The sequence below is a fragment of the Geotrypetes seraphini genome, chromosome 2 (assembly GCF_902459505.1).
Source record: "Geotrypetes seraphini chromosome 2, aGeoSer1.1, whole genome shotgun sequence".
Classification (NCBI taxonomy): domain Eukaryota; kingdom Metazoa; phylum Chordata; class Amphibia; order Gymnophiona; family Dermophiidae; genus Geotrypetes; species Geotrypetes seraphini.
Window position 1 is genome coordinate 339,306,325 of NC_047085.1, and position 24,362 is coordinate 339,330,686.

The window sequence follows — 24,362 nt, forward strand, 5'->3', positions numbered from 1 at the left end:
GTCGTCTAAATTGGAAAGAGTGTAAGAAGGCGCCCAGGGCCTTTTTTTCACATGTGGATGCTGCAGATAGGCAAACTGGATGGGCCATTTGACCTTTTTCTGCCGTCATGTTTCTATGTCTCATTAGAGAGAATCCAGTAAAGATGTAAAAGAAGGAATGGTGGGTTTCCTACCCACGGGCCAATGAAGGAACATGTCCTGTATCCAGAGACCAAGGGAAAGGAGGAGAAGAGCAAATGTCAGGAGTGGGGCCTGGATTTTCATTAGAGAGGAGTGTGGAGAAAAATGGTTTACTCCTGAGCTTCAGCTAAATCCAAAGGCACAGAATGCCAAGAGAAGAGGAAATGAAGGAATCAAAAAAAGATTTCACCAAGTTCATAAACTAATTTTAAAAACTCTGTTTATTTTATGAGCCAAATTGTTCTTCATGGGGCCCCTTTTACAAAGCTGCAGCAGTGATTCCCGTGCGGTGGATGTGGCAAAGCTCATTCAGTTCCTATGGTCTGTGTCACATTTGCCATGTCAGGACTCTGTACTGCAGCTTTGTAAACGGAGCTCTTGGGGTTTTTCCTCATGTGTTTGTATTTTTTTTTTTTTCTTTCTCTTCCCTTCTCTCAAGTTCTTGCTCTTTTATCTGATTCCGCAGCTTAACATAAGAATATAAACCTCGACATAGTGGGACATATCAAAGGCCCATCAAGTTCAGTATCCTGTTTCCAACCATGGCCAATCCAGGTCATAAGTATCTGATAATATACCAAAAGAGCAAAACAGATTTTATGCTGCTTATCCTAGAAAACAGTACAAGGACTGGAGAACATGTCATGAAGTTGCTGGGCAAGTCACTTAACCCTCCATTGGCCCAGGTGCAAAACTTAGATTGTGAGCCCCCTAAGGACAGATAAAGTACCTATGTATGATTTATACAATGCTGTATATGTCTAGCCGTACTTTAGAAATGATAAGTAGGAGGAGGATACTGTAGGTAATTTTATTTCCACAACCTCAGACTTCCCTCACATTTATCAAACTCTCCGTCTGTGCTCATTCTGTCCTCTTACCAACTCCAATGTTCTCATTTGGGAACAGCAAATTCAGCGGGAGGAAGAAGGATATAGTGAAGGCCCATCAGATGGTTAAAAAAAACCATTTGCAGCTGTGGAATCTTCAGTATGGAAGAGGTACAAAGAAAAGATCCAAGGCAAGCAAGGGGAAGGATGAGAGGATTAGGGTTCATGGGGATTTTCTGGTATTTATCCAATGCACCACTATATTTATTTTGCAATGGGGTAGCTGCCGCAGATTTTTCACTACTCAAATATTCAGTACCAGGTCACACCCAAATCTCAGCCCTGAATATCTGAGTATCAGACAGCCCACACAATATTCAAAAGCAATACCCAGATAGCTACCTGGTTAATCTAGGACAGCCTGGTTCTGCCCAGAATCTGCCTGCATACCAGAGATGGTTTGCCAGATTTTCAACAGTGTTGTCCAGGTAAATGACAGGAGTTATTCAGATAGGAGCCACTCCTTCCCAACTAACTCCGGCTGAATATTGACCCCAGTGTTTATCAGGGAAAAACTTGAAGAGTTAATAAATGCTTAATTGCACGCCTGCAATTTTGTGGCAGTCAGTTAGATGAAGAATGGTTTGTGTTCCAGGTTGTAGACTCAAGGCTTGTCTCGGTGTTTGATGCTAGAGAGCTGGAGTTGGTGATAGCTGGCACTGCAGAAATAGATCTGAATGATTGGCGCAATAACACAGAGTATCGTGGAGGTAAGTAATCACTACCAAGTACAGAATTCCTGGAGACATACTACAACATTTATTTAATATCAATTTAATTATCATTGTTATTCAGTTAAATTATGCATATAATGATTTATAATTGAGACTTGTTATGTATTTCGGAGCCCTTTTACTAAGGCTTAGTGCCTACTAACAGACATTAGTATGGGCTAAGTGCCATGTAGTCCCCAGATATAAAATAGGACATCCAGTATTTAGCACATGATAATGTCCATTAGCATCTGCTAAGCTTTTGTAAAAGAGCCCCTTACCTTAATGATTTATTTTGCATATATGATGTCACCACATAAGATCATTCACGAGCCATCGATCAGTATAAATTCAACATTATATACAATTCAACCAACATTTAAAATATTGGGAGTCATTTTGGATCAGCATCTGACCATGAAAAAACAGATAGATGCTGTGGTACATAAGGGTTATTACACGTTATGGAAATTGTGTACCATTAGACCCTATTGTGAGTTTTCTGTTTTTAAACTTCTGGTACAATCTTTGTTACTGAGTTTTTTGGATTATTGCAATATTGTATACTTAACAATCCCCAAGAAAGACATGGTCAGACTTACATTGATTCAAAATACAGCGGTTAGAATGATCTATGGTCTTAAAAAGTATGACTATGTAACTCCATTTTATTGTGAGTTGCATTGGCTTCCAGTGGAGGCTCGTGTTTTGTTTAAGCTGGGTTGTTTCTGTTATAAGGTTATGTATGGTACCACTCCATTTTACATGGCTAATAGATTTTCTTTAGCATCGTATAAATATAGTAGAAGATCTCATGCCCTGTTTACTTTTCCGTCAGTACAGGGCTGTAAAAGCAAGAAATTTTGATTGTTATTGCTTGGAGCTTGTTCTTATAAACATTTCAGAACCCAATTGAAAACTCATCTTTTCTCAAAATACTTGGTCAAATAATTTTCCTGCCATCATCAAACTGTCTTTAGTTTATAATCTTATGCGGTCAAGAAGTACGATGTTATGTTAAATGTAGCACAGATTACATGCTGGGTTGGTTAAAAGCTACAGCCTCAGCACCCTGGGATTGTGGGTTCAAACCCACATTACTCTTTGTGACCCTGGGCAAGCCACTTAATCCCCCCATTGCCCTAGGTACAATAGATAGATTGTGAGCCCACCAGGACAGACAGGGAAAAATGCTTGAGTACCTGAATAAACTCATGTAAACCATTCTGAGCTCCCCTGGGAGAATAGTATAGAACAGGGGTGTCCAACCTTTTAGCTTCCCTGGGCCGCACTGGCTGAAAAAAATGTTTCTCGGGCCGCACAAACGCGCAAATGTTGTAGCAAGACAGAGGAGGGAGTCGGCAAGACGGTAAACACCCGGGGGCAGCAGAGGAAAATACTACATCGCCCTCAACCGGGGCCGCAGGTTGGACACCCCTGTTATAGAAAATTGAATAAATAAATAAATAAATATTCTACCTCTTTTCAATACCTTCCAGACTCAATCATGTCACTAGGGGGGTCAGACATCAAAATGTTGGGATGAAGATTATGGGCTCCTTTTACTAAGGTGCGCTAGGGCTTTAATGCACGGAATAGCATGCGCTACATTGCCCCTTGCGCTAGACCTTAACGCCAGTATTGAGCTGGCATTAGTTCTAGAAGCGTAGCGCACGGTAATTTCCTGCATGCGCTAAAAACGCTAGTGCACCTTAGTAAAAGAAGCCCTATATGTTTGGCCACTCTAAACTTTCAACGCCAATGGCTTAGGCAGCTAACTCTATTGTAAAAGTTCTAATTAAGAATAGCTCAAATGCCCAAATAAAAAAATTGTGTATAGTTTTCATTAGTCTAAAAGCATCACACACACTGCAGGAAATTCACGTCTCCTCCTTGACCCTTTGTCCAACAGGACTGTGCATCTGCAGAGTAGTTGTTTTATGATGTCCATGCTTTCCATGACTAGTTTGCTCTATTAGAACTTGGTCAAGTTCAGCTCACACTGTACTTCTGCCCTTGGCTTGCTTTCACTGCTTTAGGATACCACGATGGGCATATTGTTATACGGTGGCTCTGGGCTGCAGTGGAGAGGTTTAATAATGAACAGAGGCTGCGGTTACTACAGTTTGTCACGGGAACATCCAGCGTGCCATATGAAGGCTTTGCAGCTCTTCGAGGAAGCAATGGGCTAAGACGCTTCTGCATAGAAAAATGGGGGAAAATAACGTCTCTTCCAAGGTATGTTATTCTATACTGGGTGGTCAGTTGAGTGGAGAAAGTGTGACATGACAAAAACCATAAATAATTATGGGCTCCTTTTATCAAGCTGTTTTAGAGGTTTTTAGCGCCAGCCAGCATGGTAAATGCTCCGACGCTCATAGAATTCTTATGAGTGACGGAGCACTTACCTTGCTGGCTTGCGCTATAAATCTCTAGCACAGCTTGATAAAAGGGGGAGGGAGGGTATGGTAAACACACCAGCTGGCAGGCCGAAATTTGATGATACAGGTTTGGATTTTAGAGCTCCTTTTACTAAGGTGCGCTAGCGTTTTTAGCACGCGCACTAGCCGGAAAACTACCGCCTGCCTAAAAGGAGGCGGTAGCGGCTAGTGCGTGCGGCATTTTAGCGCTCCCTAAAACCGCTAGCGCACCTTTGTAAAAGGAGCCCTTAGACTCTTCCCCCCCCCCCCCCCCACACACACACACAAAGTATGTGCTAATATTTGCAGAGAAGCCAAGTCTCACTCTTTAGAAGTGACCTAATGAATTCCCAACCAATTCCATTGGGAATTAGAATCTCTTTATCCAACCCAAACTAAACACCCCTACTGTCCATATTATCAACATTAATTAACCAACATCATGCAATCATCAAAACAATAAATACACCTCCACTTATAGGCAAATGATGCTACTCTCCATCCGAAGAAACTTGACTTAGCTCATGTAACATCTTTTGTAATCTAGAATATATTGTAATTCTTATTCTCCACCAGTTGTAAATTGACTCAGTTGCTATGTAACATCTCCTGTGATATTGAATGTACTGTAATTCTTCACTATTACCTGTAATTAACACTTCTCCTGTAATGTAATTCTACTGGAAATGCCCAGATATCATCTTTATTGTAATCCGCCTAGAACCGCAAGGCACAGGCGGAAAAGAAATCCCTAATGTAATGTAATGTAATGTAATGTAATGTATCTCACTCTTGCACTCTTTGAGCCCTATTTCTCACTCATCATAGCTTCAGTACCCATGTACTGTTCTTGATCGCTGCTTTCATAAGACGGAAGCTTTAGAGAAGTAAACCAAAGTGGCCCAACCAGTAGGAAGAAATCTGAGCACACTTTTCTGTCTATTGCTTCTCCCTGTCCTGCCTCTTTCTATTTTATCTTTATTACACAAATGTTGTTTTCCCTTAGGCATTTTTAATCTAGAGTCTCTCCTGTTTTAATTTTGTAAACCACATAGTATCGAAAGGCTTTTGCAGTATATAAATAAAAATGTATGTTATGTTACTTCAAGTACATGCTCTCTGAAACCAAAGTACAGTAAAACCTTGGATTGCAAGTGACTTGGTTTGCAAGTGTTTTGCAAGACAAGCAAAACATTTTATTACATTTTAACTTGATATACAAGCAATGTCTTGCAATACAAGCACATACAGTATACACGCATCACAACTGAGCCGATGGTTCTTCTCTTTCTGACACTGCAAGAGTGTAGTGACTGTTCTAAACGAGCAATGTCTTGCAATACGAGTACATACAACAAGGGTAGGGAACTCCGGTCCTCGAGAGCTGTATTCCAGTCGGGTTTTCAGGATTTCCCCAATGAATATGCATTGAAAGCAGTGCATGAAAATAGATCTCATGCATATTCATTGGGGAAATCCTGAAAACCTGACTGGAATACGGCTCTCGAGGACCGGAATTCCCTATCCCTGACATACAGTATACACACATCAATCACATCATCACAACTGAGCTGATGGTTCTTTTCTCTCTGATGCTGCGGGAGTGTACTGACTGTTCTAAACGAGCGAGGTCTTGCAATACAAGTACGTATAGTATTTTGTATTAAAGTTTCTGGGGAGTGGAATGAATCGTCTGAGTTTCCATTATTTCTTATAGGGAAATTTGCTTTGATTTAAGAGTGCTTTGGATTACAAGCATGCTTCTGGAACGAATTATGCTCACAAACCAAGGTTGTACTGTACATACTTTTAATTGCTGAGTGGAGGACATTTTAAGCTAAACAAAATTACCCAATTGGCTCCCCACTGTGTCTGTATTATTTTAGAGGCTCCGAAGAAAGGCCAATATCATTTAATGCTGCCCTGATCCATTTGCAAAGCAATACTACACTCAAATCATTCCAGATTTACACCCTGGATGTACCGTCTGAAAAATCTCACTCTGTGGCCTTCAGTCTCACTTCTTGGCCTGGTAAATCTCATTCTTTGGGGTGGCTCACCCTTGACATACCTGTATTTGCACTTGCCCTCAAGATGGTGGAAGTGCTGGCGCTTACAATTATGCCCTATGACTTTTAGTCATAAGAGTAGTCTTGCAGGTAGAAATGTCTACCACTTCATTTAGCTGCGATTTTCAGCAGGTTTTGTTGGGAAATTTTTAGGCAGTTGTGTATCTTTTAGAAATAGCCTAAAAATGGCCTCCCAGCCTACCCCCCCCCTTCCCTTTTTACAAAGCCACAGTAGTAGCTGCTGCGTAGCAAATGCTCTGACGCCCATTAAATCCCTATGGGCGTTGGAGCAATTACTGTAGCAGCCACTCCCACGGCTTTGTAAAAGGAGCCCTAAGTGACTTCTTATATTATTCACTACATGACTATGTCTGTGCACCTAGTATGTGTGCATGTATATCCCATGTAAATTTTATAAGGGGTCATTAGGGTATACAATACTGTTCTATACACTCAAATCTCTTATAAAATTACTTCCTAAATTCAAATTTGGCCTCATTTGTAGCAATTCCCATGAAAGACTTCACTCAACCAGAGTTGTATAGCTTATTTCTTTCATTAACCAAGATATGAAAATAATGACAACTAATCTTTCATGTTAAATATTCTTTGCCAGCCCAGGTATCATTGAGATGCTCAAAGCTCGGTCTTCAGTATGGCATAAAAGTGCTAGGGGAGGACAGAAAAACAATTAGTTCAATGACACTTTGCTGGAGTAAATGTTTGATATGTGAACCACCTAGACTTTTATGATAATGTGGTATATAAGTCTGGTTTTAAGAAAGGTTAAGAAAGGTTTGGACAAGTTCCTGGAGGAAAAGTCCATAGTCTGTTATTGAAAAAGACATGGGGGAAGCCACTGCTTGCCCTGTATTGGTAGCATGGAATATTGCTACTCCCTGTGTTTTGGCCACATACTAGTGGCCTGGATTGGCCACCGTAAGAACGGGCTACTGGGCTTGATGGACCATTGGTCTGACCCAGTAAGGCTATTCTTATGGTCTTAGTGACAATGTGTTGTGGTTATTAAAAAGAAAATAGCATGGTAGAATGAAGAACTCATTAGTTGATTATTTCTACTTCTAAATATAAACACCTCCTCTTTCTGACCTGTAACTTTTCTGTTTATCCATCTAAATATCTAAACAGAGGTCAATATTCAATGGCAGCTGTGAGTCTATACAGATAAGCAATGATACTGAATATAGACAGGCTGAAGTTAGGGCCCAGCAGGGAAAGACTCCTTCAATGTCTACTATGTGCCTCCACCAGTTCCTCTGTTACTGATGGTCTTATGCACACTGTAAGTACACTTTAGGGAATTATGTAGCATGAAAATCAAAACAATACAATACAATATAAGCCTTTATATTCTGCTACATTGCGGATTACAATAAAGTTAAATAGAAGGAAGCAATCCTCCCTGATTTACATACATAAATTCCATTAACATCTTAAGTAATACCTAATAATACAGTCTCAGCAAATAAAATTACATCTTAAAGAGATATGTTTTCAAAAATTTAAAGAAACCTATATATGAAGATTCTGTTCTCAGAGCCACTTGGAGAGCTTTCCTGAGTTTTACAGCTTGATTTGAGAAGGATGTCACCAGAAATTCATGATGCAAAATTTTCGAGCAGATGGAAATAAAAATTGCAAACCTTTTGTGAGACGATTACTCTTTGACAATTCTAAAGCAGGCAAATAAGATGGTGCCATCCCATGAAGGAAGACATTTGTACACATCTTAAGAACATAAGAAGTTGCCTCCGCTGAGGCAGACCAGAGGTCCATCTTGCCCAGCGGTCCGCTCCCGCGGCGGCCCATCAGGCCTAATTGCCTGAACAGTGTCCCTGTCTAATTTTGTAACTGCTTCTAATCCTATCCCTATAACCTACCTCTACTCCTATCTGTACCCCTCAATCCCTTTGTCTTCCAGGTACCTATCCAAACCTTCTTTGAAGCCTTGTAGCGTGCTCCTGCTTATCACGTCCTCCGGTAGCGCGTTCCATGTATCCACCACCCTCTGGGTGAAAAAGAACTTCCTGGCGTTTGTTCTAAACCTTCCCCCTTTCAATTTCTCTGAGTGCCCCCTTGTGCTTGTGGTTCCCCATAATTTGAAAAATCTGTCCCTGTCTACTCTTTCTATGCCCTTCATGATCTTGAAGGTTTCTATCATGTCTCCTCTAAGTCTCCGCTTTTCCAGGGAGAAAAGCCCCAGCTTTTTCAGTCTATCAGTATATGAGAGGTCCTCCATACCCTTTATTAGTTTAGTCGCTCTTCTCTGGACTCTCTCAAGTACATTTACATTGAGCACGAATTGGTAACCAATAGAGTTTTGTCAAATAAAGGGTAACTCTATCACATTTCTTAGCCCCCAAAATAAATTTAGCTGTTGTATTCTGCAGTAATTGAAGGCGATCTAAACACCAATATACAAAAGGGAAGACAATATAATTGCCTGCACCAAGAGCATCAGATGTTCAGTAGAAAAATAGTACCTAATTCATCTCAGTTTTTCAGTCAATAAAATACTGTTTGAACTAGTTTGTTTACTTTATTTCGCATAAATAGCTGTGGGTCTAGAATAATTCCCAGAATTCGGAGCAAACTTTCAAAACAAAATTCCTCTCCCTGTATGATTAGTGCAGGAGGAGGTGGAGGCACCATTGCAGGTCCAAAGCACATCATCTTAGTTTTAGCACAATTTAATTTGAACCTCATTGCAACATATTAAAACAGAAAAGTATTTGCAGTATTCTGGAAATATATGCAGGTACTTTAACACTTGGATCTTGGTCAGCCTTACCTCCCCAGTCCAGCATTTTCCTGTTGGTCATATAAACAGTGATGTTTAGTAGCACTGTAACAGAATTCTTGGGGTTTCTGGCAACCATAAAATAATTTACCTATCCAAGTTTTGATAGGTTGCCAAATAGCCACCAGGATCAGACTCTGCTATACTTTAGTAAGAAGTTGAATTATCAAAGATTAGGTAATATAGATAATATGTGTTATCTGTATTAGCAGTACAGTGGTGCCTCACACAATGAACTTAATTCGTTCCAGGAGCAAGTTTGTTATGCGAAAAGTTCGTTATGTGAAACGCGTTAAGCGCAGTGACTAATGACTGCCTGCAGTGCCTGCGCGGAAGGATGCAATACATCGGCAGCGATCGTGGAAGCTCGGGCGACTTCGTTGTGTGAAACGAAGTTCGTTGTATGAATCATGACATGAAGTTCGTTGTGTGCAGCATTCGCTGTGCGAGGCGTTCTTTATGCGAGGCACCACTGTACCTAATAGAGCTGCAGGCCAAGAACCAGGGAAGCCACTGCTGCTCCCTGAAATCTTGGACAAGTCACTTAATCCTTCATTGAATCAGGTACAAAACATAGGCCCCCTTATACTAGTTCAAGTTCAAGTTTCAAGTTTATTTAAATTTGATAAATCGCTTTTCCATAATTTGCTAAGCGAGTTACAGTAAAGTATAAAATAAACATACAATTTAACATACAATTTAAAATTTAGTTAGAATGGGTTAGACGAACAAATATACAGACAAAATTGAATACGTGAGGAATAAAGGGATAAAGTTACAAAATTAATACTTTAAAGAAGAAAAAAAAAAGAAACATAAATGGGAAAAACGTGAGGAGGGGTAAAATTGGGTTTTTTTGTTGTTTTTTTTAAAAAGATGTCTGCTGTCCTGTATAAGTTGCGTTTAAAGATTAAAAGCATCTCTAAAAAGAAAGGTTTTGAGATTATTTTTAAAACGGTTAAGGGGAGGTCACATGATGTCATGAACGAGTGAAGACGTCTCCTCGTTCGCTCCGGGGCTACCCTGCCTATTTTTGCTCATTCAAGACCATTTCCCTACCTTTAACGAGAGCGTGATCTACCGTGAGATACCCTAACTGTATGGAAAGATATATAACCAGGTCACAAGACTCCATGCTGGCAAAATCGGCGTGGAAAGATCGTGAGCGAGCACGGCCTCTTGAATCTAAGATGGCGACGAGCCCCGCAGCGGCGGTCTCCCATCTCACCGAGACCGCGCTGAGCGACATCAAAGAGGCGCTGGCGCAAGTGCTGGAACCTAAAGTGGAATCGCTTACAGCACAAATATAAAACATCGAGCTATTGCTAGCCGCTGCTACAGCTCGCACGGCGGAGTTAGAACAGTAGGTATCTGATTTAGAAGACTCTTCTACGACACGTGACACAGACCTCAGCACGCTACAGGCGCAGGTACGAGCTCAGGCTGAAAAGCTGGACGATTTGGAGAATAGATCAAGACGCTCTAACCTGCGCTTGATGGGTATCCCCGAAACGATTGCTGACCGGCTGTTGTTGGAGATATTGGAACGCTGGCTGCAGGATGAGTTCCCTCTTTCGACCTCAGTGGGGCCTTTGCGCCTGGAACGGGCGCATCGCTTGGGCCCCCGCCCTGGTTTGGAATCGCGGCCGCGGGTGGTCATCCTGAAGCTTTTAAACTTCAGGCACAAAGTGGAATTATTACAACAATACCGAGCCAGGAAAGATGGATTAAAATATGATGGAAATTTGATCCGCATGAGCCAAGACTTTTCCGTGGCGTTGCAGGAGCGGAGGAGACCATACTACCCCATCTGTGCACAACTATCTGAACTTAAACAGCGTTTTCAATTTAATTACCCGGCCCTGCTACGGATTCAATGTAATGGAGTTTGGAAATCCTTTCAAACCCCTGAGGCAGCAGCTGAATACATTAAACAGCTTGCCGGCTCCGGTTCTGGGGCAGATTGACTGCTGAGACTTTTTCTTATTTTGAGGGGTTAATTGGTGAGGCATGACAGTTCTGTGGTATATATTTGATGGGAAACTTGTCTAATCAGCCTTATGAGGCTTTATTTCTTGATGGTCAGGGTGGCCCTGGGAGAGATGTCTTTTGTGACCTGCATTTCTCCCACAGGATGGGGGTTTCTGGGTTAGTTGAGGGATATTGGGAGGGGGTTGATTTCTGGGGGGCAGCAGCAGTATGGTATTGGTATGTTGTGTTCTATTTTGCTTTTTGTTTGAGGTATCTCTATATAGAGCTGATTGCATGGTATGACTGGAGTATGCATGTGGAGTCTTGGGGTGAGGCTGGGCGCCCTGGGACACTTCCTATTCTACAGATCAATTGCTTTAGCGTTTATGGTGAGGCTCCTTATGGGTGATCAGAAGATACGTATACTCTCCTGGAATGTGTCAGGAATCACGTCCCCTATTAAACGCACAAAAATCCTATCTCAATTAAAACATCACTCTGCAGATATAGCTTGCCTCCAGGAGACTAGGCTTACTGATCTTGAACATCAGAAACTTCGGAGAGGTTGGGTGGGGGAGCTATACTATGCCTCATCACCGGGGAAGAAGGCGGGGGTGGCCATACTGATTCGAAAGGGCTTCCCATGCGAGATACAGGTCTTACGACGTGATCCCCAGGGCTGTTACCTTTTGGTGAAGGTGGTTGGACCTGGCGGGACATTTCGATTGTTGGTGGGATATGGCCCTAATGGTTATCAGCACTCTTTCTTTCAGAATTTGGTTAATATTTGCTTGCAAGATTCTGATTGCCCATTAATTTTGGTGGGCGATCTGAATCAAGTCGTGGACTCCAGTATGGACCGCTCTGAGACTTCTGGAGTGGCAACGATAAAGCAAACTAAGGGTATTCCTTATCTTTGTCGAGCTTTGGAGTTGGTGGACCCCTGGAGATTGCTTCACTCTACCGAACGAGATTATACCCACCAGTCTAGAGCACATGGTTCCTTTTCTAGGCTTGATTACACTTTAATTTCAGAAACATTGTTTGCTCGGGTCTCTGAAGCCACAATAGGCCCCCTTGAAATATCGGATCACAATATGATTTGGATTGATGTAGCGATGGGTGGTCCAGTAGGCCCGGGGTCTGGTTGGAGATTCCCCTCCTATTTACATAAGGATGTACATTTCCAGAAATTTTTGATTGAGAAGTGGGAGGCTTATTGCTCTTACAACGCCCAACACGTAGACCAACCTATCTTGTTCTGGGACGCAGCCAAAGCAGTATTACGTGGGGATATCATTGCCTATGTTGCTACTAGAACTCGTCGCTACTAGAACATAGTACAGCTTGAACGACAGCTGGTGTTGTTGAAACGGGATTTATTGCGTGATCCCTCAGAGGCTAATAGAGAGGCGTATAAGGCTGTGTTGGTAGCGTTAAACTCTCTTATTCACGAACGTACGAAGAAACTGTTGTTTTTTCGTAAATTTCACTTTCACAAATATGGCAATAAAGCCGGGAAATTATTAGCGTCTATAACTAAAAGTTGGAAGGGATCTAGATACGTTTCCATGATACAGGAGAGCTCGGGGAGGATTTTAACATCCTCGGTGGATATCTCAGCTAGCTTTCATAATTATTTTGAGGCCTTTTACGCGTCCCCGGGTCCTTACGCAGGTCCTGATATGTGTGATTACCTGGAGGATGCGGGGTTACCTCGACTGACAGCTGCTCAGATGTCCAGGTTGGATAGGCCTCTACATTTGCAGGAGGTGATACAGGCGATACAGAAATTGAAGCCTTGTACAGCACCGGGACCGGACGGTTATTCACCAGAGTTCTACAAGATCTTATCCTTATCCATAGGAGGCTCTCTTTTAGACTACTACTTGACCATTCAAGAACAAGGGGTATTCCCTCATTATTCTAATGACGCCCTGATTATATTAATTCCGAAACCATCTAAACCACCTGCTGACATAGAATCTTATCGACCGATATCATTACTGAATGTAGATATTAAAATATTTGCTCGCATTTTGGCTGATCGGTTAGCCCCCATTTTGCCTTCCATTATTGTACCTGAACAGGTGGGTTTTGTTCGGAATCGTCAATTCGTACTTAATGTTCGACGGGTTCTCCTAGCTTTTTCTCGTGCTCAACAAGCACAATGTCCTGGTCTACTTGTTGGGTTAGATGCAGCAAAAGCTTTTGATAAGGTTCACTGGCATTACTTATTTCAAGTTTTACAATATATAGGGATTCCCGACAGTTATTTGACATCGGTACAGGCGCTATACTCTGGACCAACGGCCTCGGTGTTGGTCAACGGCGTCAGATCTCCCTCCTTTTCCATGGGTAGGGGGACAAGGCAGAGCTGTCCATTATCCCCCCTTCTTTTTCTTTTATATTTAGATCCCCTGTTACGCACACTCCAGAGAGATGATGAGATTATGGGCCTGTCTGAGGGTACTTCACAGTTGCGGGTACTAGCTTTTGCAGATGATCTTTTGCTGGCATTGGGCAATCCTCATAGCTCGTTACTGCGAGCATTAGAACTTTTGGGTGAATTTCATGTTTATTCAGGTTTAGTCCTCAACAGGCAGAAGTCTTTGGCGCTTCCTACTCTATCTGAGGTGCGACTGACTTGGCCTGGAGACTTTCCTCTGCAGTGGGCTCCCTCTCATTTGACGTATTTAGGAGTGATTATTCACCAAAATTTGAATGGGCTTTATAAAGCTAATATTTTGCCTTTGCTCCGTCGTACCTCAGGTTTGTTACACAACTGGCGGAAATTCCCTATCTCTCTCTCTGGCCGCGTTGCTCTTTATAACATGATGATACTGCCCCAATGGCTTTATATATTGCAAATGCTTCCTATTATGTTAACTGCACAACATTTATCGCTACATCTATTGGCATATATGTGGCAGAGTAAACGAGCTAGGATTTCTCTGGCTAAGTTAATGCTTCCACTTGCTCAGGGGGGGGTTAGGTCTCTTGTGTGTATCTAGGTTTAACCTTGCATGTCAATTACGTCATATCCATGATTGGTTTTGTAATACTACTAATTTTTCATTACCTGAGATTGAATGTTTTCATTTTTAGCCTTACCATTTTAGTTATCTTCTTCATGCTCTCAAGTTGCCAGATCTGCCCCAGTTGCAGTACCACCCGCTTTTACCTGCTATGCGCAAAGCCTGGAAGCTGTTGTGTAAGATGTTGCAGATTTCTCCACGCAGAACACCTTACCTTTCTATAGTTGGTAATGAAGACTTCTTACCTGGCTTGGATTCTACAGTGTTCCAGCGTTGGTCCAGTGTGGGCCTTCAATATGTGTCCCAGGCTGTGCAACATACTGGTCTTCCTGTCTCTTTCACTGAACTGCAGACGAAGTTTCGTCTATTGCCTACGGATTGATTTGCGTATCGACAACTTCAACATTATTTACAGACCTTGACTCCAACATTGCTGCAGGATGAAGTTCAGGACAGATTACAGGAGGCACTTTGCCTCACAGCTCAGGAGCCAATACCGCTAAGATTCTATCATAAGTTTTTGCAAGAACGTGCTGGCGACTTGGATTTTCTTACCTTGGCCCAGAAGTGGTCGATGGATCTCCAGATACCTATTTCAGCTGATATGATTCGTAAAGGTATCCGTCTGGGAAATGCTTCTACCATGTCATCGGTAGAGAGAGAGAGAAATTACAAGTTCTTGTTACGTGCTTTTTACACACCTAAGAGAGCACATGTGATGGGGATCAGTATGGGACATTGCTGTGGTAAGTGTGCATACCCCATGGCATCCTTTGGACACATGTTTTGGACTTGCCCCTTGGTATCTTCCTTTTGGATACAATTGGTGTCTTTGGTGGCGCGACTTTGGAGCTGTTCTTGGAGGTTGCATCCAAGTTTCCTCTTCACCTTACAAATTCGTTTTCACCCGTCTAGACCAGGTTGCGCAGCCTTCCTTCGAAAAACTGTGTTGCTGGGACAGAAATGTATTCTGTTACAGTGGCTCTCGCTGCAGCCTCCAATTATCCCCCAGTGGAGAGCATTAATGTTACAACAAATGTTATTGGAGCGCCGAGATATTGTGGACATGTCAACCAAAGCTGGACGGTTGTTCTATCAATGCTGGCATCCTTTTAGTTTGACTTTTACTCCTTATGTTCAAAACCAAATTTGGAAAATTTAATGAGTCTACCTATTGCATTATTTCTTTACTTTTATTTGACTTGCTTGCTGCCGCTGCTGCCTGGGTGGGGTGGAGGGTGGGAGGGTGGATGGTTGGGAGGGTAGGGATTGGAGTTGTATTATGTTTATGACAATATTTTCTGTTGCGCTTTGTATTGCCTTTGTGGTGTTTAATAAAAATGATTTAAACATAAAACGGTTAAGGTCCTTTTCATCTCTTATATGTTGTGGTAAGGTGTTCCAAATTGGGGGGGCCATAACCGAAAACATGTCATGACCTCTGGTACCAATGACTTTTTAAGAAGGAACCATTAAAAGATTTTGAGCTGTGGATCGGAGAGAACGTGATGTGTTATACGGAATGAACATTCTATTTATAAATTGCGGTTCGCTAGTGGATAAAGTTTTAAATACTAAAAGTATAATTTTAAAAGTAATACGATAATTAATGGGAAGCCAATGCGAGTCAATTAAAAAAGGAGTTACATGATCATATTTTTTTCCATTGTGGACAAGTTTAACAGCAATGTTTTGAATTATCTGTAAATGCTTCTTTTCTTTTTGAGTAGTATTAATTAATAAAGAATTGCAATAATCGAGCTTAGTAATAATAAGTGAATGTATTAAAATAGTTAATGCTTTTGGTTCAAGAAACTTGGAGATAGATCAAATCATACGTAATCGATAAAAGCAGAATTTAACATTACTTATGTATTCGTGATAAGAAAATTTGTCATTGATAATAACCCCAAGTATTTTCAAAGATGATACTAAGTCTAAGTGAATGTTGTTAATAGTAAAGGGAATACTCAGATTTATCCCCTGTTTCCACGGAAATAGTAAAGCTTTTGTTTTTTGTATATTTAAAGCTAGTCTGTTTGAGGTAAGCCAGTTTTTAATTTTCTCTAGTTTTTTGTTGATCTGATGTATTTCTTCTGTATTTTCTGGATTTAAAGGATGGGACAGTTGAATGTCGTCAGCGTATGTGTAAGTAGCAAAGCCTATAGATTGACATAGGCTTAATAAGGGTGAAAGAAAGATGTTAAACAGTAATGGAGATAGAATGGAGCCTTGAGGAATGCCGTAATTGAGGCTGAAAGATTTTGAGATCGTGTTGTTGAAATTTACCGTGGATAATCGATCAGACAAAAAAGAAGTAAACCACTCTAAGATTTGATCACAGACACTTATGGATTTTAGCCTGTCCAAAAGTAGGGTGTGATCAATGGTGTCAGATGCTGCAGATAGATCCAAAGAAAAAAGGATAACTGAATTATGATGATCTGGGGTGCTAAATGTTCCGAGTTTTCTACTAAGGCGTCGGCACTTAAATGTTCTGATGCTGCTCCAACACTCATAGGAATTCTATGAACGAAGGAGCAGCATTGGAGCATTTAGCGCTCCAGGCCATGGTAGAAACCTCTTACCACAGCTTAGTAAAAAGGGGAGGAGGGTAAATCGTAAGTTATACAGGGACAGGGAAATAGCTACAGTTCCTGAATTAACTTGTCTCGAGCTATTAATGAGAAAGATGTGATCTAAATCCAAATTCTCTGCCTTTCCCATCTTGCAGAACAGGAAGGTATGATGTCTCTGAATCCCTGTGTTTTACAGCTTTGTGTTTTTTCTTTGATCTGTAACTGGGGTAACATTTGCTTGTATTCTTTTATTTATCATTTCAAGTTATCATTACATCACAATGATAAGGAAATAAGTGGTACCTCGGTTTACGAGTGCACCGGTTTGCAAGTGTTTTGCAAGACGAGTAAAACATTCACAAAATTGGCGCCTCGGAAACTGAGCGTGCCTCGATTTACAAACGGTGCCCTCCGCGATCCGGCACCCCCCCCCCCTGCGATTTGGCACCCCCCTGCCACAATCCGGCACCTCCCGCCGTGATCTGAAGTCCCCCAGACCCACCCGAACAGGCTTCTTACTTCCATCTTGGCCTCGGCACCGGCACCGGCATGTCCTGTGCGTTGGCGCCGGTGCCTGAAGATCAGAGAGAGCATGACCTTGCAGGCCTTGAGCATGCGCAGATGCTCAAGGCCCAGCAAAGAAGAGGAGGCCGATTTTCGGGCACCAGCACCAACGCACAGGACATGCCAGTGCCGGTGCCGAGGCCGAGATGGAAGTAAGAAGCCTGTTCGGGTGGGTTTGGGGGACTTCAGATCGCAGCGGGGGAGGTGCCGGATCGTGGCAGGGGGGGGGGGGTGTCGGATCACAGGGGGGAGGGTGCCGGAACACGCAGGGGGAACCTTCGGGGAGAGCAATGCTGGTTCTCGTGGAGGGGGGATAGAGCAGCGCCGCTGGCCTTGGGGGATGGGGGTGGGTGGGAACGAATCAAGCGAGTTTCCCTTAGTTCCTATGGGGAAACTTGCTTTGATAGACGAGTATTTTGGTTTACGAGCATGCTTCTGGAACGAATTATGCTCGTAAACCAAGGTACCACTGTACTGAAATACAAATTATCAGTACAAGATGATCTAAGCAAAAAAAAAAAAAAAACAGAAAAGTAATATTTCATCTCATATAGTCCACAATGAGAGGCAAGAAAAGAGGAAAAACAAACCCTTGGGGCAGAGAAATATCATGCAGAACTTTAAGGAAAAGAGCAGTTAACATCCTTCCAATCTTTTTAACACCATCATGATTCAATCTGGATGTGTAGAGATTCCTTTACCTTCTAAAAAGAAACCTAATTGGGCAGGTTCATAAAATACATATTTATTTCCCTGAAGGGAAACGAAACGAAACACTTACATTGCTTGTATTCTTTTCTCATCTCATAGGGCACACACGTGCTTCAATCGCTTGGATCTCCCTCCTTACCCATCCTATTCCATGTTACACGAGAAGCTGTTAACAGCGGTGGAAGAGACAAGCACCTTTGGACTTGAATAAGATGAAGACATATCTGATGTTTTCCAGAATGATAAAGCCCTGTTCTTTATCCTTGAACATATGTTGTTGATTTTATTTATCATATACAGAACTGCCTATAATTTTTTAACAAAATCAGGATCAACATTAGAGAAGCAGTGCATGAAGAAATGTCTCCCTGTCGGATCCTACCTTCATGCTTTTGTGCTGGGTTCTCAACAAACTGCTAACCTGTATGCAATATAAACACAATTGACTTGAAAGGTTTCTATCTCTCTCTCTATATATATATATGTATATCTTGGCATACCTCCATCAGCGCTGAATGAATTGGAATGCAAGTTACGCTACACTTGACCAAATGTTAAATGTTTATTTTAGTCTCTGTCTCCCAGAAGCATCAGAATGCTCAGCTCGATTCCAGTCTGCAGCCGTCTGTCATATATCTTGTTTTGTATGACAGTACCGTGATTTATTCAGGCATTTCTCTCTTTTTTTTTTCCATCAAAGACTCCTTCCACATTCTACTAGCGAAGCACCTGAGCAAAACTAATGTTTCATACATGGATCCCATCATTTCCTGTGCATCATAGGCATCCGCTGGAACAGTCTCAGATGTGTGATGTAAAAAGACATTTTTTTAAAAATGAAATAAATTAAACCTTGTGATGCAATGCAAGATATTCTACCATAATTGCCACTTGTCAGAACTTAAAAGGACTTGCACTTCAGAGATTTTTCTTTTTTTTTTTTTGGTTGGGCGAGGAGAAATCCGCATTGTACAGTTCACACAGGAAGCACCAATGTATGCATATTCGAGTACAATATCTTCCCATGTATCATAAAGGATGTTCCTTTTCCATTTCTTTTCTCCCCTTCACCAAATATTGTATAAAATTGGAAACTAGGAAGCAATGACAAAAGTTTCACTTTTGTTTGCTGGTTATTTAATAGCCAATGTTTAAAAGACTAGTGCCCCTTGCAGTTAACTAATTTTAGACAATCCCTGATATCTGAAGCCATTTAAAAGTATTTTTTGCCTGGTTGTATTTACTTTTTTTTGAAAGTTAACCTTCAGAACCTCAGAACTTACCGGTATTTCTTCACATGTAATATACAATGGGTTCCAATAGAATGTGAAGCTGCAGAGAATGGTCACGCACACCATGAATGTGTTAACTGGAATCTCCTTCTTTATTGTAGCAGTTTCTCTTGGACCAAAAGCATCCTGTGGCATAAGAGGTTTCACCCAACTATAAATGCACTTCTTTTTTGCGTCAAAACAGGAAATTAATTGGATTAGAGCACTTTGATAAATAGATTCCTGTCTCCAAGCAAAATGTTAAACATATACAATGCTCTTTAGTCTGTTCAAACAAAAGATAATAATTCAGATTGTCTTCATCTAGTTTGGCTTGCCTTGGTCCCCAAAATGAATATATAAGTGAAAATATTTTCCCTTCACTGGGAAATTGAAAACTGCATCAGTCCAGTAGGTCAGTAGACTCAGAGCTGTGTGAACTAAAGTCAGTAATTGTCTGACAATCGTCACTAAACTGGTTTTGACTAGTTTAGCAACGAATGGATTTGCTGGCTCACTGCGTGGTTTTGTGCACGATTGCCCATTCTCCGATCCGGCCATGCAAATAAGATCATTAATATTGAAATGCCATGTAACTATAAAAGCGATTGATGCTCTAACATGGCTTCCGATGTACAAAAAATAGTGATTGCTTTTAGCGATCCAAAAGGAATGACTGGTCAAGATCAGTTGCGTACCTGTCCTCCCCATACAAATGAATTTATTTATAACATGCCATACTTTATTTTTTTTAATGGGCACAGATGCTATGTGTCTGTTACACACGTACAATATCTGCCCCATTTAAAAAAAAAAATAAAAAGTGAGCCAAGTTACCCCACTCCCACTCTGATGATGAGCCACCACCCCCCACCCCCGACGACAACTGTGGGTCCAGCAAAAAAAACCTATGCCAGACAAAATTAGCAGGAGGAATGCCCAATCCCTCCTACCACTAAATGCCACCCTTCTGTGACAGACATCCCCCCTGAACCATCCCCTGCCTTCTCCCCCAAAGAGGCTGCTTCCCCGAACCTCCCTGGATGCTCCCCTGAACCTCCCCCCCAAACCCCCCAGTACCTTTGTCTGAAGTTGAGAACAGGAGAGGGAAGCCAGTCCCTCCTGCTCTGAGGCCCATCAGTCCAAAATGGTGGGCCTTCCCCTCCCCGGTGCATCATGTGATGCTGGGGAGGGGCTAAAGGCCCTTATTGGCTCAGATGCTTGAGACCCCTCCCAAGGGGTTGTCGTTGGGGGGGGGGGGGGATTGTGATGGCTGTGGTTGGGAGGGGGGCCGGCATTTTTTTTTTTTTTTTTTAAATGGGAAAAAATATTGTGCATGGGTAACATGCACATCTGTGTTCATTAAAAAGAAAAAAAAGGTTTTCTGCCCTGAACAACTGAGTGGCAGGAGGCTGCTTTGGAGCTTCTCCTGCCTCTCAGCTGTTTGGGCTTCCCCTGTCGGCTCTGCGCATGTGTGTGAGTCGCTTTTAAAGTGATCCATCGAATGGGAGAGATGGGGATTACGGCAAACTTCCGCACAAATCATTTGCATGCAAACTTGTTAGTGCATCAGTTGCTCTGTTGGAATTGATCAAAAATCGGATCACAGCGGACCCACCCTTTTTAGTGCATCTAACTCTGTTTCTTGATATACTACCTAACCATATATCACTATGTTCAATATGTATTCCTAATTCAGGTTTCTTCTGCACAGGCTTTAATACCTTGCTATAGAGCAAAGTATAAATCTTCCTAGGAGCTGGAGTTTGAGTCTATTTCTGTTTCTAATTGTAATAAAACTAGAATTATGCTTGTACCAGATCTCAACACATTTCATGCTGAGATAGCAATGAGGTAGGTACAAGTGTCAGACAAAGATAAAAGATATGAAATTCAATTATATGAAGGGGAAAATTGTATTTCAGAATTCAAGTGATAGAAAACACTAATTGTAAGGTTTATCACTATGTCACACTGAATCCCACAATACAGAGTAATTCTTTCCCATTGATAGTTTCTTATCAGTAAGCTCGGTCCTAAAACTAATATACCGTGAATTACTGAGAAATTTATAGCTATTGGGGAAATAAAACGTTAGCAAAAGAGCTGTTATCTAGTCTGCAGGAACACAACATGAGAATAAAAATCAAGCTCTCTGTAAAGACAAGGGATTTTTGAAAAGAGAGGAAAGCCCTAACCATACTTCTGAACAGAAATTGCACCAGCAGTACTCCTAGGTTCAACAATGATTTTAAATCAAAAGACATGAAAGTTTTAAGAAGAGTCAGTATCTCTGCCTTTTGTGTCCTCTGAATGATGTACAGTACAATGTCACACACAGTAGAGATGACTAGCAAGATCAACAGGATATCAAGATGATATAGAGGCTCATATTCTTTGCACTTAGATACACAAAGTACCATAGTAACCTATGGTACTTTGTGTGTCTTAAGTGCTTTGAAAATGAGTTCCATAATCACTTTTAATGAAGAACTTCCATTAGACTAGATATGGTTGTGTTTCAGCCCTCAGGCCTGCATCATGGGTCTTGTAAACAACAATGATTCGAAGAACCAAATATCCAAATACTCTCTAAGGGAGTTAATGTGGAGGAAATATGCTTAATTGCCCACAGATGAAAAGACAAACCTTCCAACGCTCTTTAGTACAGAATTGATACATTAATGAGCATTAGAAGGTTTGTCTTTTTGTCCCCAGGCAAGTAAGTGTGTTGCTTGCACATTAACTCTTAGAAGGTGTTTGGAAATTTAGTTCTTCAAATCACTGTTGTTTAGAAGACCCCTGATGCAGGCCTAAGGGCCGAAACACAATCGTATCAAATGTAATGGAAGTACTTCATTAAAAGTGATTAGAAACATAGAAACATAGAAAATGACGGCAGAAAAGGGCTATAGCCCATCAAGTCTGCCCATTCCAATTATCCGCCCCCCAGCGTTCACTCTCCTAGAGATCCCACATGAATATCCCATTTCTTCTTAAAATCCGTCACGCTGCTGGCCTCAATCACCTGCAATGGGAGTCCATTCCAATGATCCACCACTCTCTCGGTGAAGAAGTACTTTCTGGAGTCGCTACGAAATTTCCCTCCCCGGATTTTCAGCGGATGCCCTCTGGTGGTTGAGGGTCCCATGAGACAGAAGAGATCATCTTCCGACTCGATACGTCCCGTGATGTACTTATACGTTTCAATCATGTCTCCCCGTTCTCTTCTTTCCTCAAGTGAGTACAGCCGCAACTTTTTTAGTCTTTCTTCATACGTGAGATCCTTGAGTCCCAAGACCATCCTTCTCGCCATTCGTTGGACCGACTCGATCCTCAGTATGTCCTTACGGTAGTGCGGTCTCCAGAACTGAACACAGTACTCCAAGTGAGGCCTCACCATGGATCTGTATCACGGCATCATTACTTCAGGTTTCCTGCTGACAAAACCTCTGCGGATGCAGCCCATCATCTGTCTTGCCCTGGAGGAAGCCTTCTCTACTTGATTGGCAGCCTTCATATCCTCACTAATAATCACCCCTAGATCGCGTTCTGCAGTGGTCTTAACCAATGTTTCTCCATTCAGTACATAAGTTCTACGCGGATTACTCTTGCCCAGGTGCATTATCTTGCATTTTTTAGCATTGAAGCCTAGCTGCCAAGTAGTTGACCATCTTTCCAGCAGCAGTAGATCATGTGTCATATTGTCAGGTAGTACGCTTTTGCCTACTATGTTGCAAAGTTTGGCGTCGTCAGCGAACAGTGCAACCCTTCCTTTAAGTCCTTGTGTCATATCTCTTATGAATAAATTGAATAGAATCGGGCCCAGGTCTGAGCCCTGTGGCACCCCACTGATCACGTCCGACGCCTTGGATGGGGTACCGTTCACCACCACCCTTTGAAGTCTACCGCTCAGCCAATCCCCAACCCATGTAGTTAGAGTGTCTCCCAACCCCATTGTTTTCAACATGTTCAATAGCCTTCTGTGTGGGACGCTATCAAATGCTTTACTGAAATCCAAATATACCACATCCAGTGATTCTCCGGCATCCAGTTGTCTAGTAACCCAGTCAAAAAAGCTAATCAGATTAGATTGGCATGATCTACCCTGGGTGAACCCGTGTTGGTTGGGGTCACGCAGGTTATCCTAGTTTAGGATTGTGTCAAGATTTCATTTAATCAGAGTTTCCATGAGTTTACACACTACAGATGTGAGACTCACTGGTCTGTAGTTTGCCGTCTCTGTCCTGCAGCCCTTTTTGTGGAGTGGGACTATGTTAGCTGTTTTCCAGTCCAAGGGGACTCTTCCTGTGAGTAGGGAGAGATTGAAAAGCACAGATAATGTTTCCGCCAGGACTTCGCTCAATTCCCTTAGCACCCTGGGGTGTAGGTTGTCCGGTCCCATGGCCTTGTTTACTTGGAGTCTTGATAGTTCATTGTAGACGCTACTGGGCGTCATCTTGGTGTCCTGTTGCTTTTCCTGATCATTTCCACTGTGTATGACATGGTATACAGTACATGCATGGGGGAAGATGGTAGAAAAATAATCATCATTACTAGTTCCACATTGTCACTCCAGACCATTAGACATTAGGGGGCCAATATTCAGATCACGAGAGTTAACCAGGCAGATTCCTGCAGTCAGCACTGAGCCCAGATATTCAATGCCAGTCTGTTTCCCGTGACCGGCATTGAATATCTGGTTTATTTTTGGCCGCTATAAACAGCCAGCTAATTCAATATTCAGCAGTTGCTGGCTATGTTTATAGTGGCCAAAATAGACCAGTTATTTAGTCACTAAACATAGTTGGCTACTGCTTAAATTTCATGGATAGCCAGCTAAGTCATGCAATACAGCTAGCTATCCGCGAACTGCTAATATTCAGTGGCCATCTTGTGCTGAATATTAGCACATAGCCAGCTTAGCACTATTTAACCAGTCAGGAGCCATTCCTGTCCAGTTGAATAGTGCAGAATATTGGGCAGTAGTGGCCTTATGAAAGACAAAACACTTTCCATGGCCTATTCTTAGGGTTAGAAAAAATATTTTAAAAATATAATAAGGGAACACACTCTTAAGCCTCTTTGTATTAACTGTGCAAGCTGTTTTTAGCGCCGGGAGCCACGCTGAATGC

At 42.0% G+C, this 24,362-nt stretch overlaps 1 protein-coding gene across 1 annotated transcript in view; it reads left to right on the plus strand.

Moving 5' to 3' along the window:
* Positions 1-18,825, plus strand: part of HECW1 (HECT, C2 and WW domain containing E3 ubiquitin protein ligase 1) — a 318,284-nt gene extending 299,459 nt beyond the window's left edge. The window contains exons 25-27 of the mRNA XM_033932848.1: positions 1,666-1,780; positions 3,823-4,021; positions 18,056-18,825. Of these exons, the coding sequence (XP_033788739.1) occupies positions 1,666-1,780; positions 3,823-4,021; positions 18,056-18,167 (426 nt within the window). The 3' untranslated portion in view covers positions 18,168-18,825. The remainder of the gene's footprint in view (positions 1-1,665; positions 1,781-3,822; positions 4,022-18,055) is intronic.
* Positions 18,826-24,362: the final 5,537 nt, after the last annotated feature.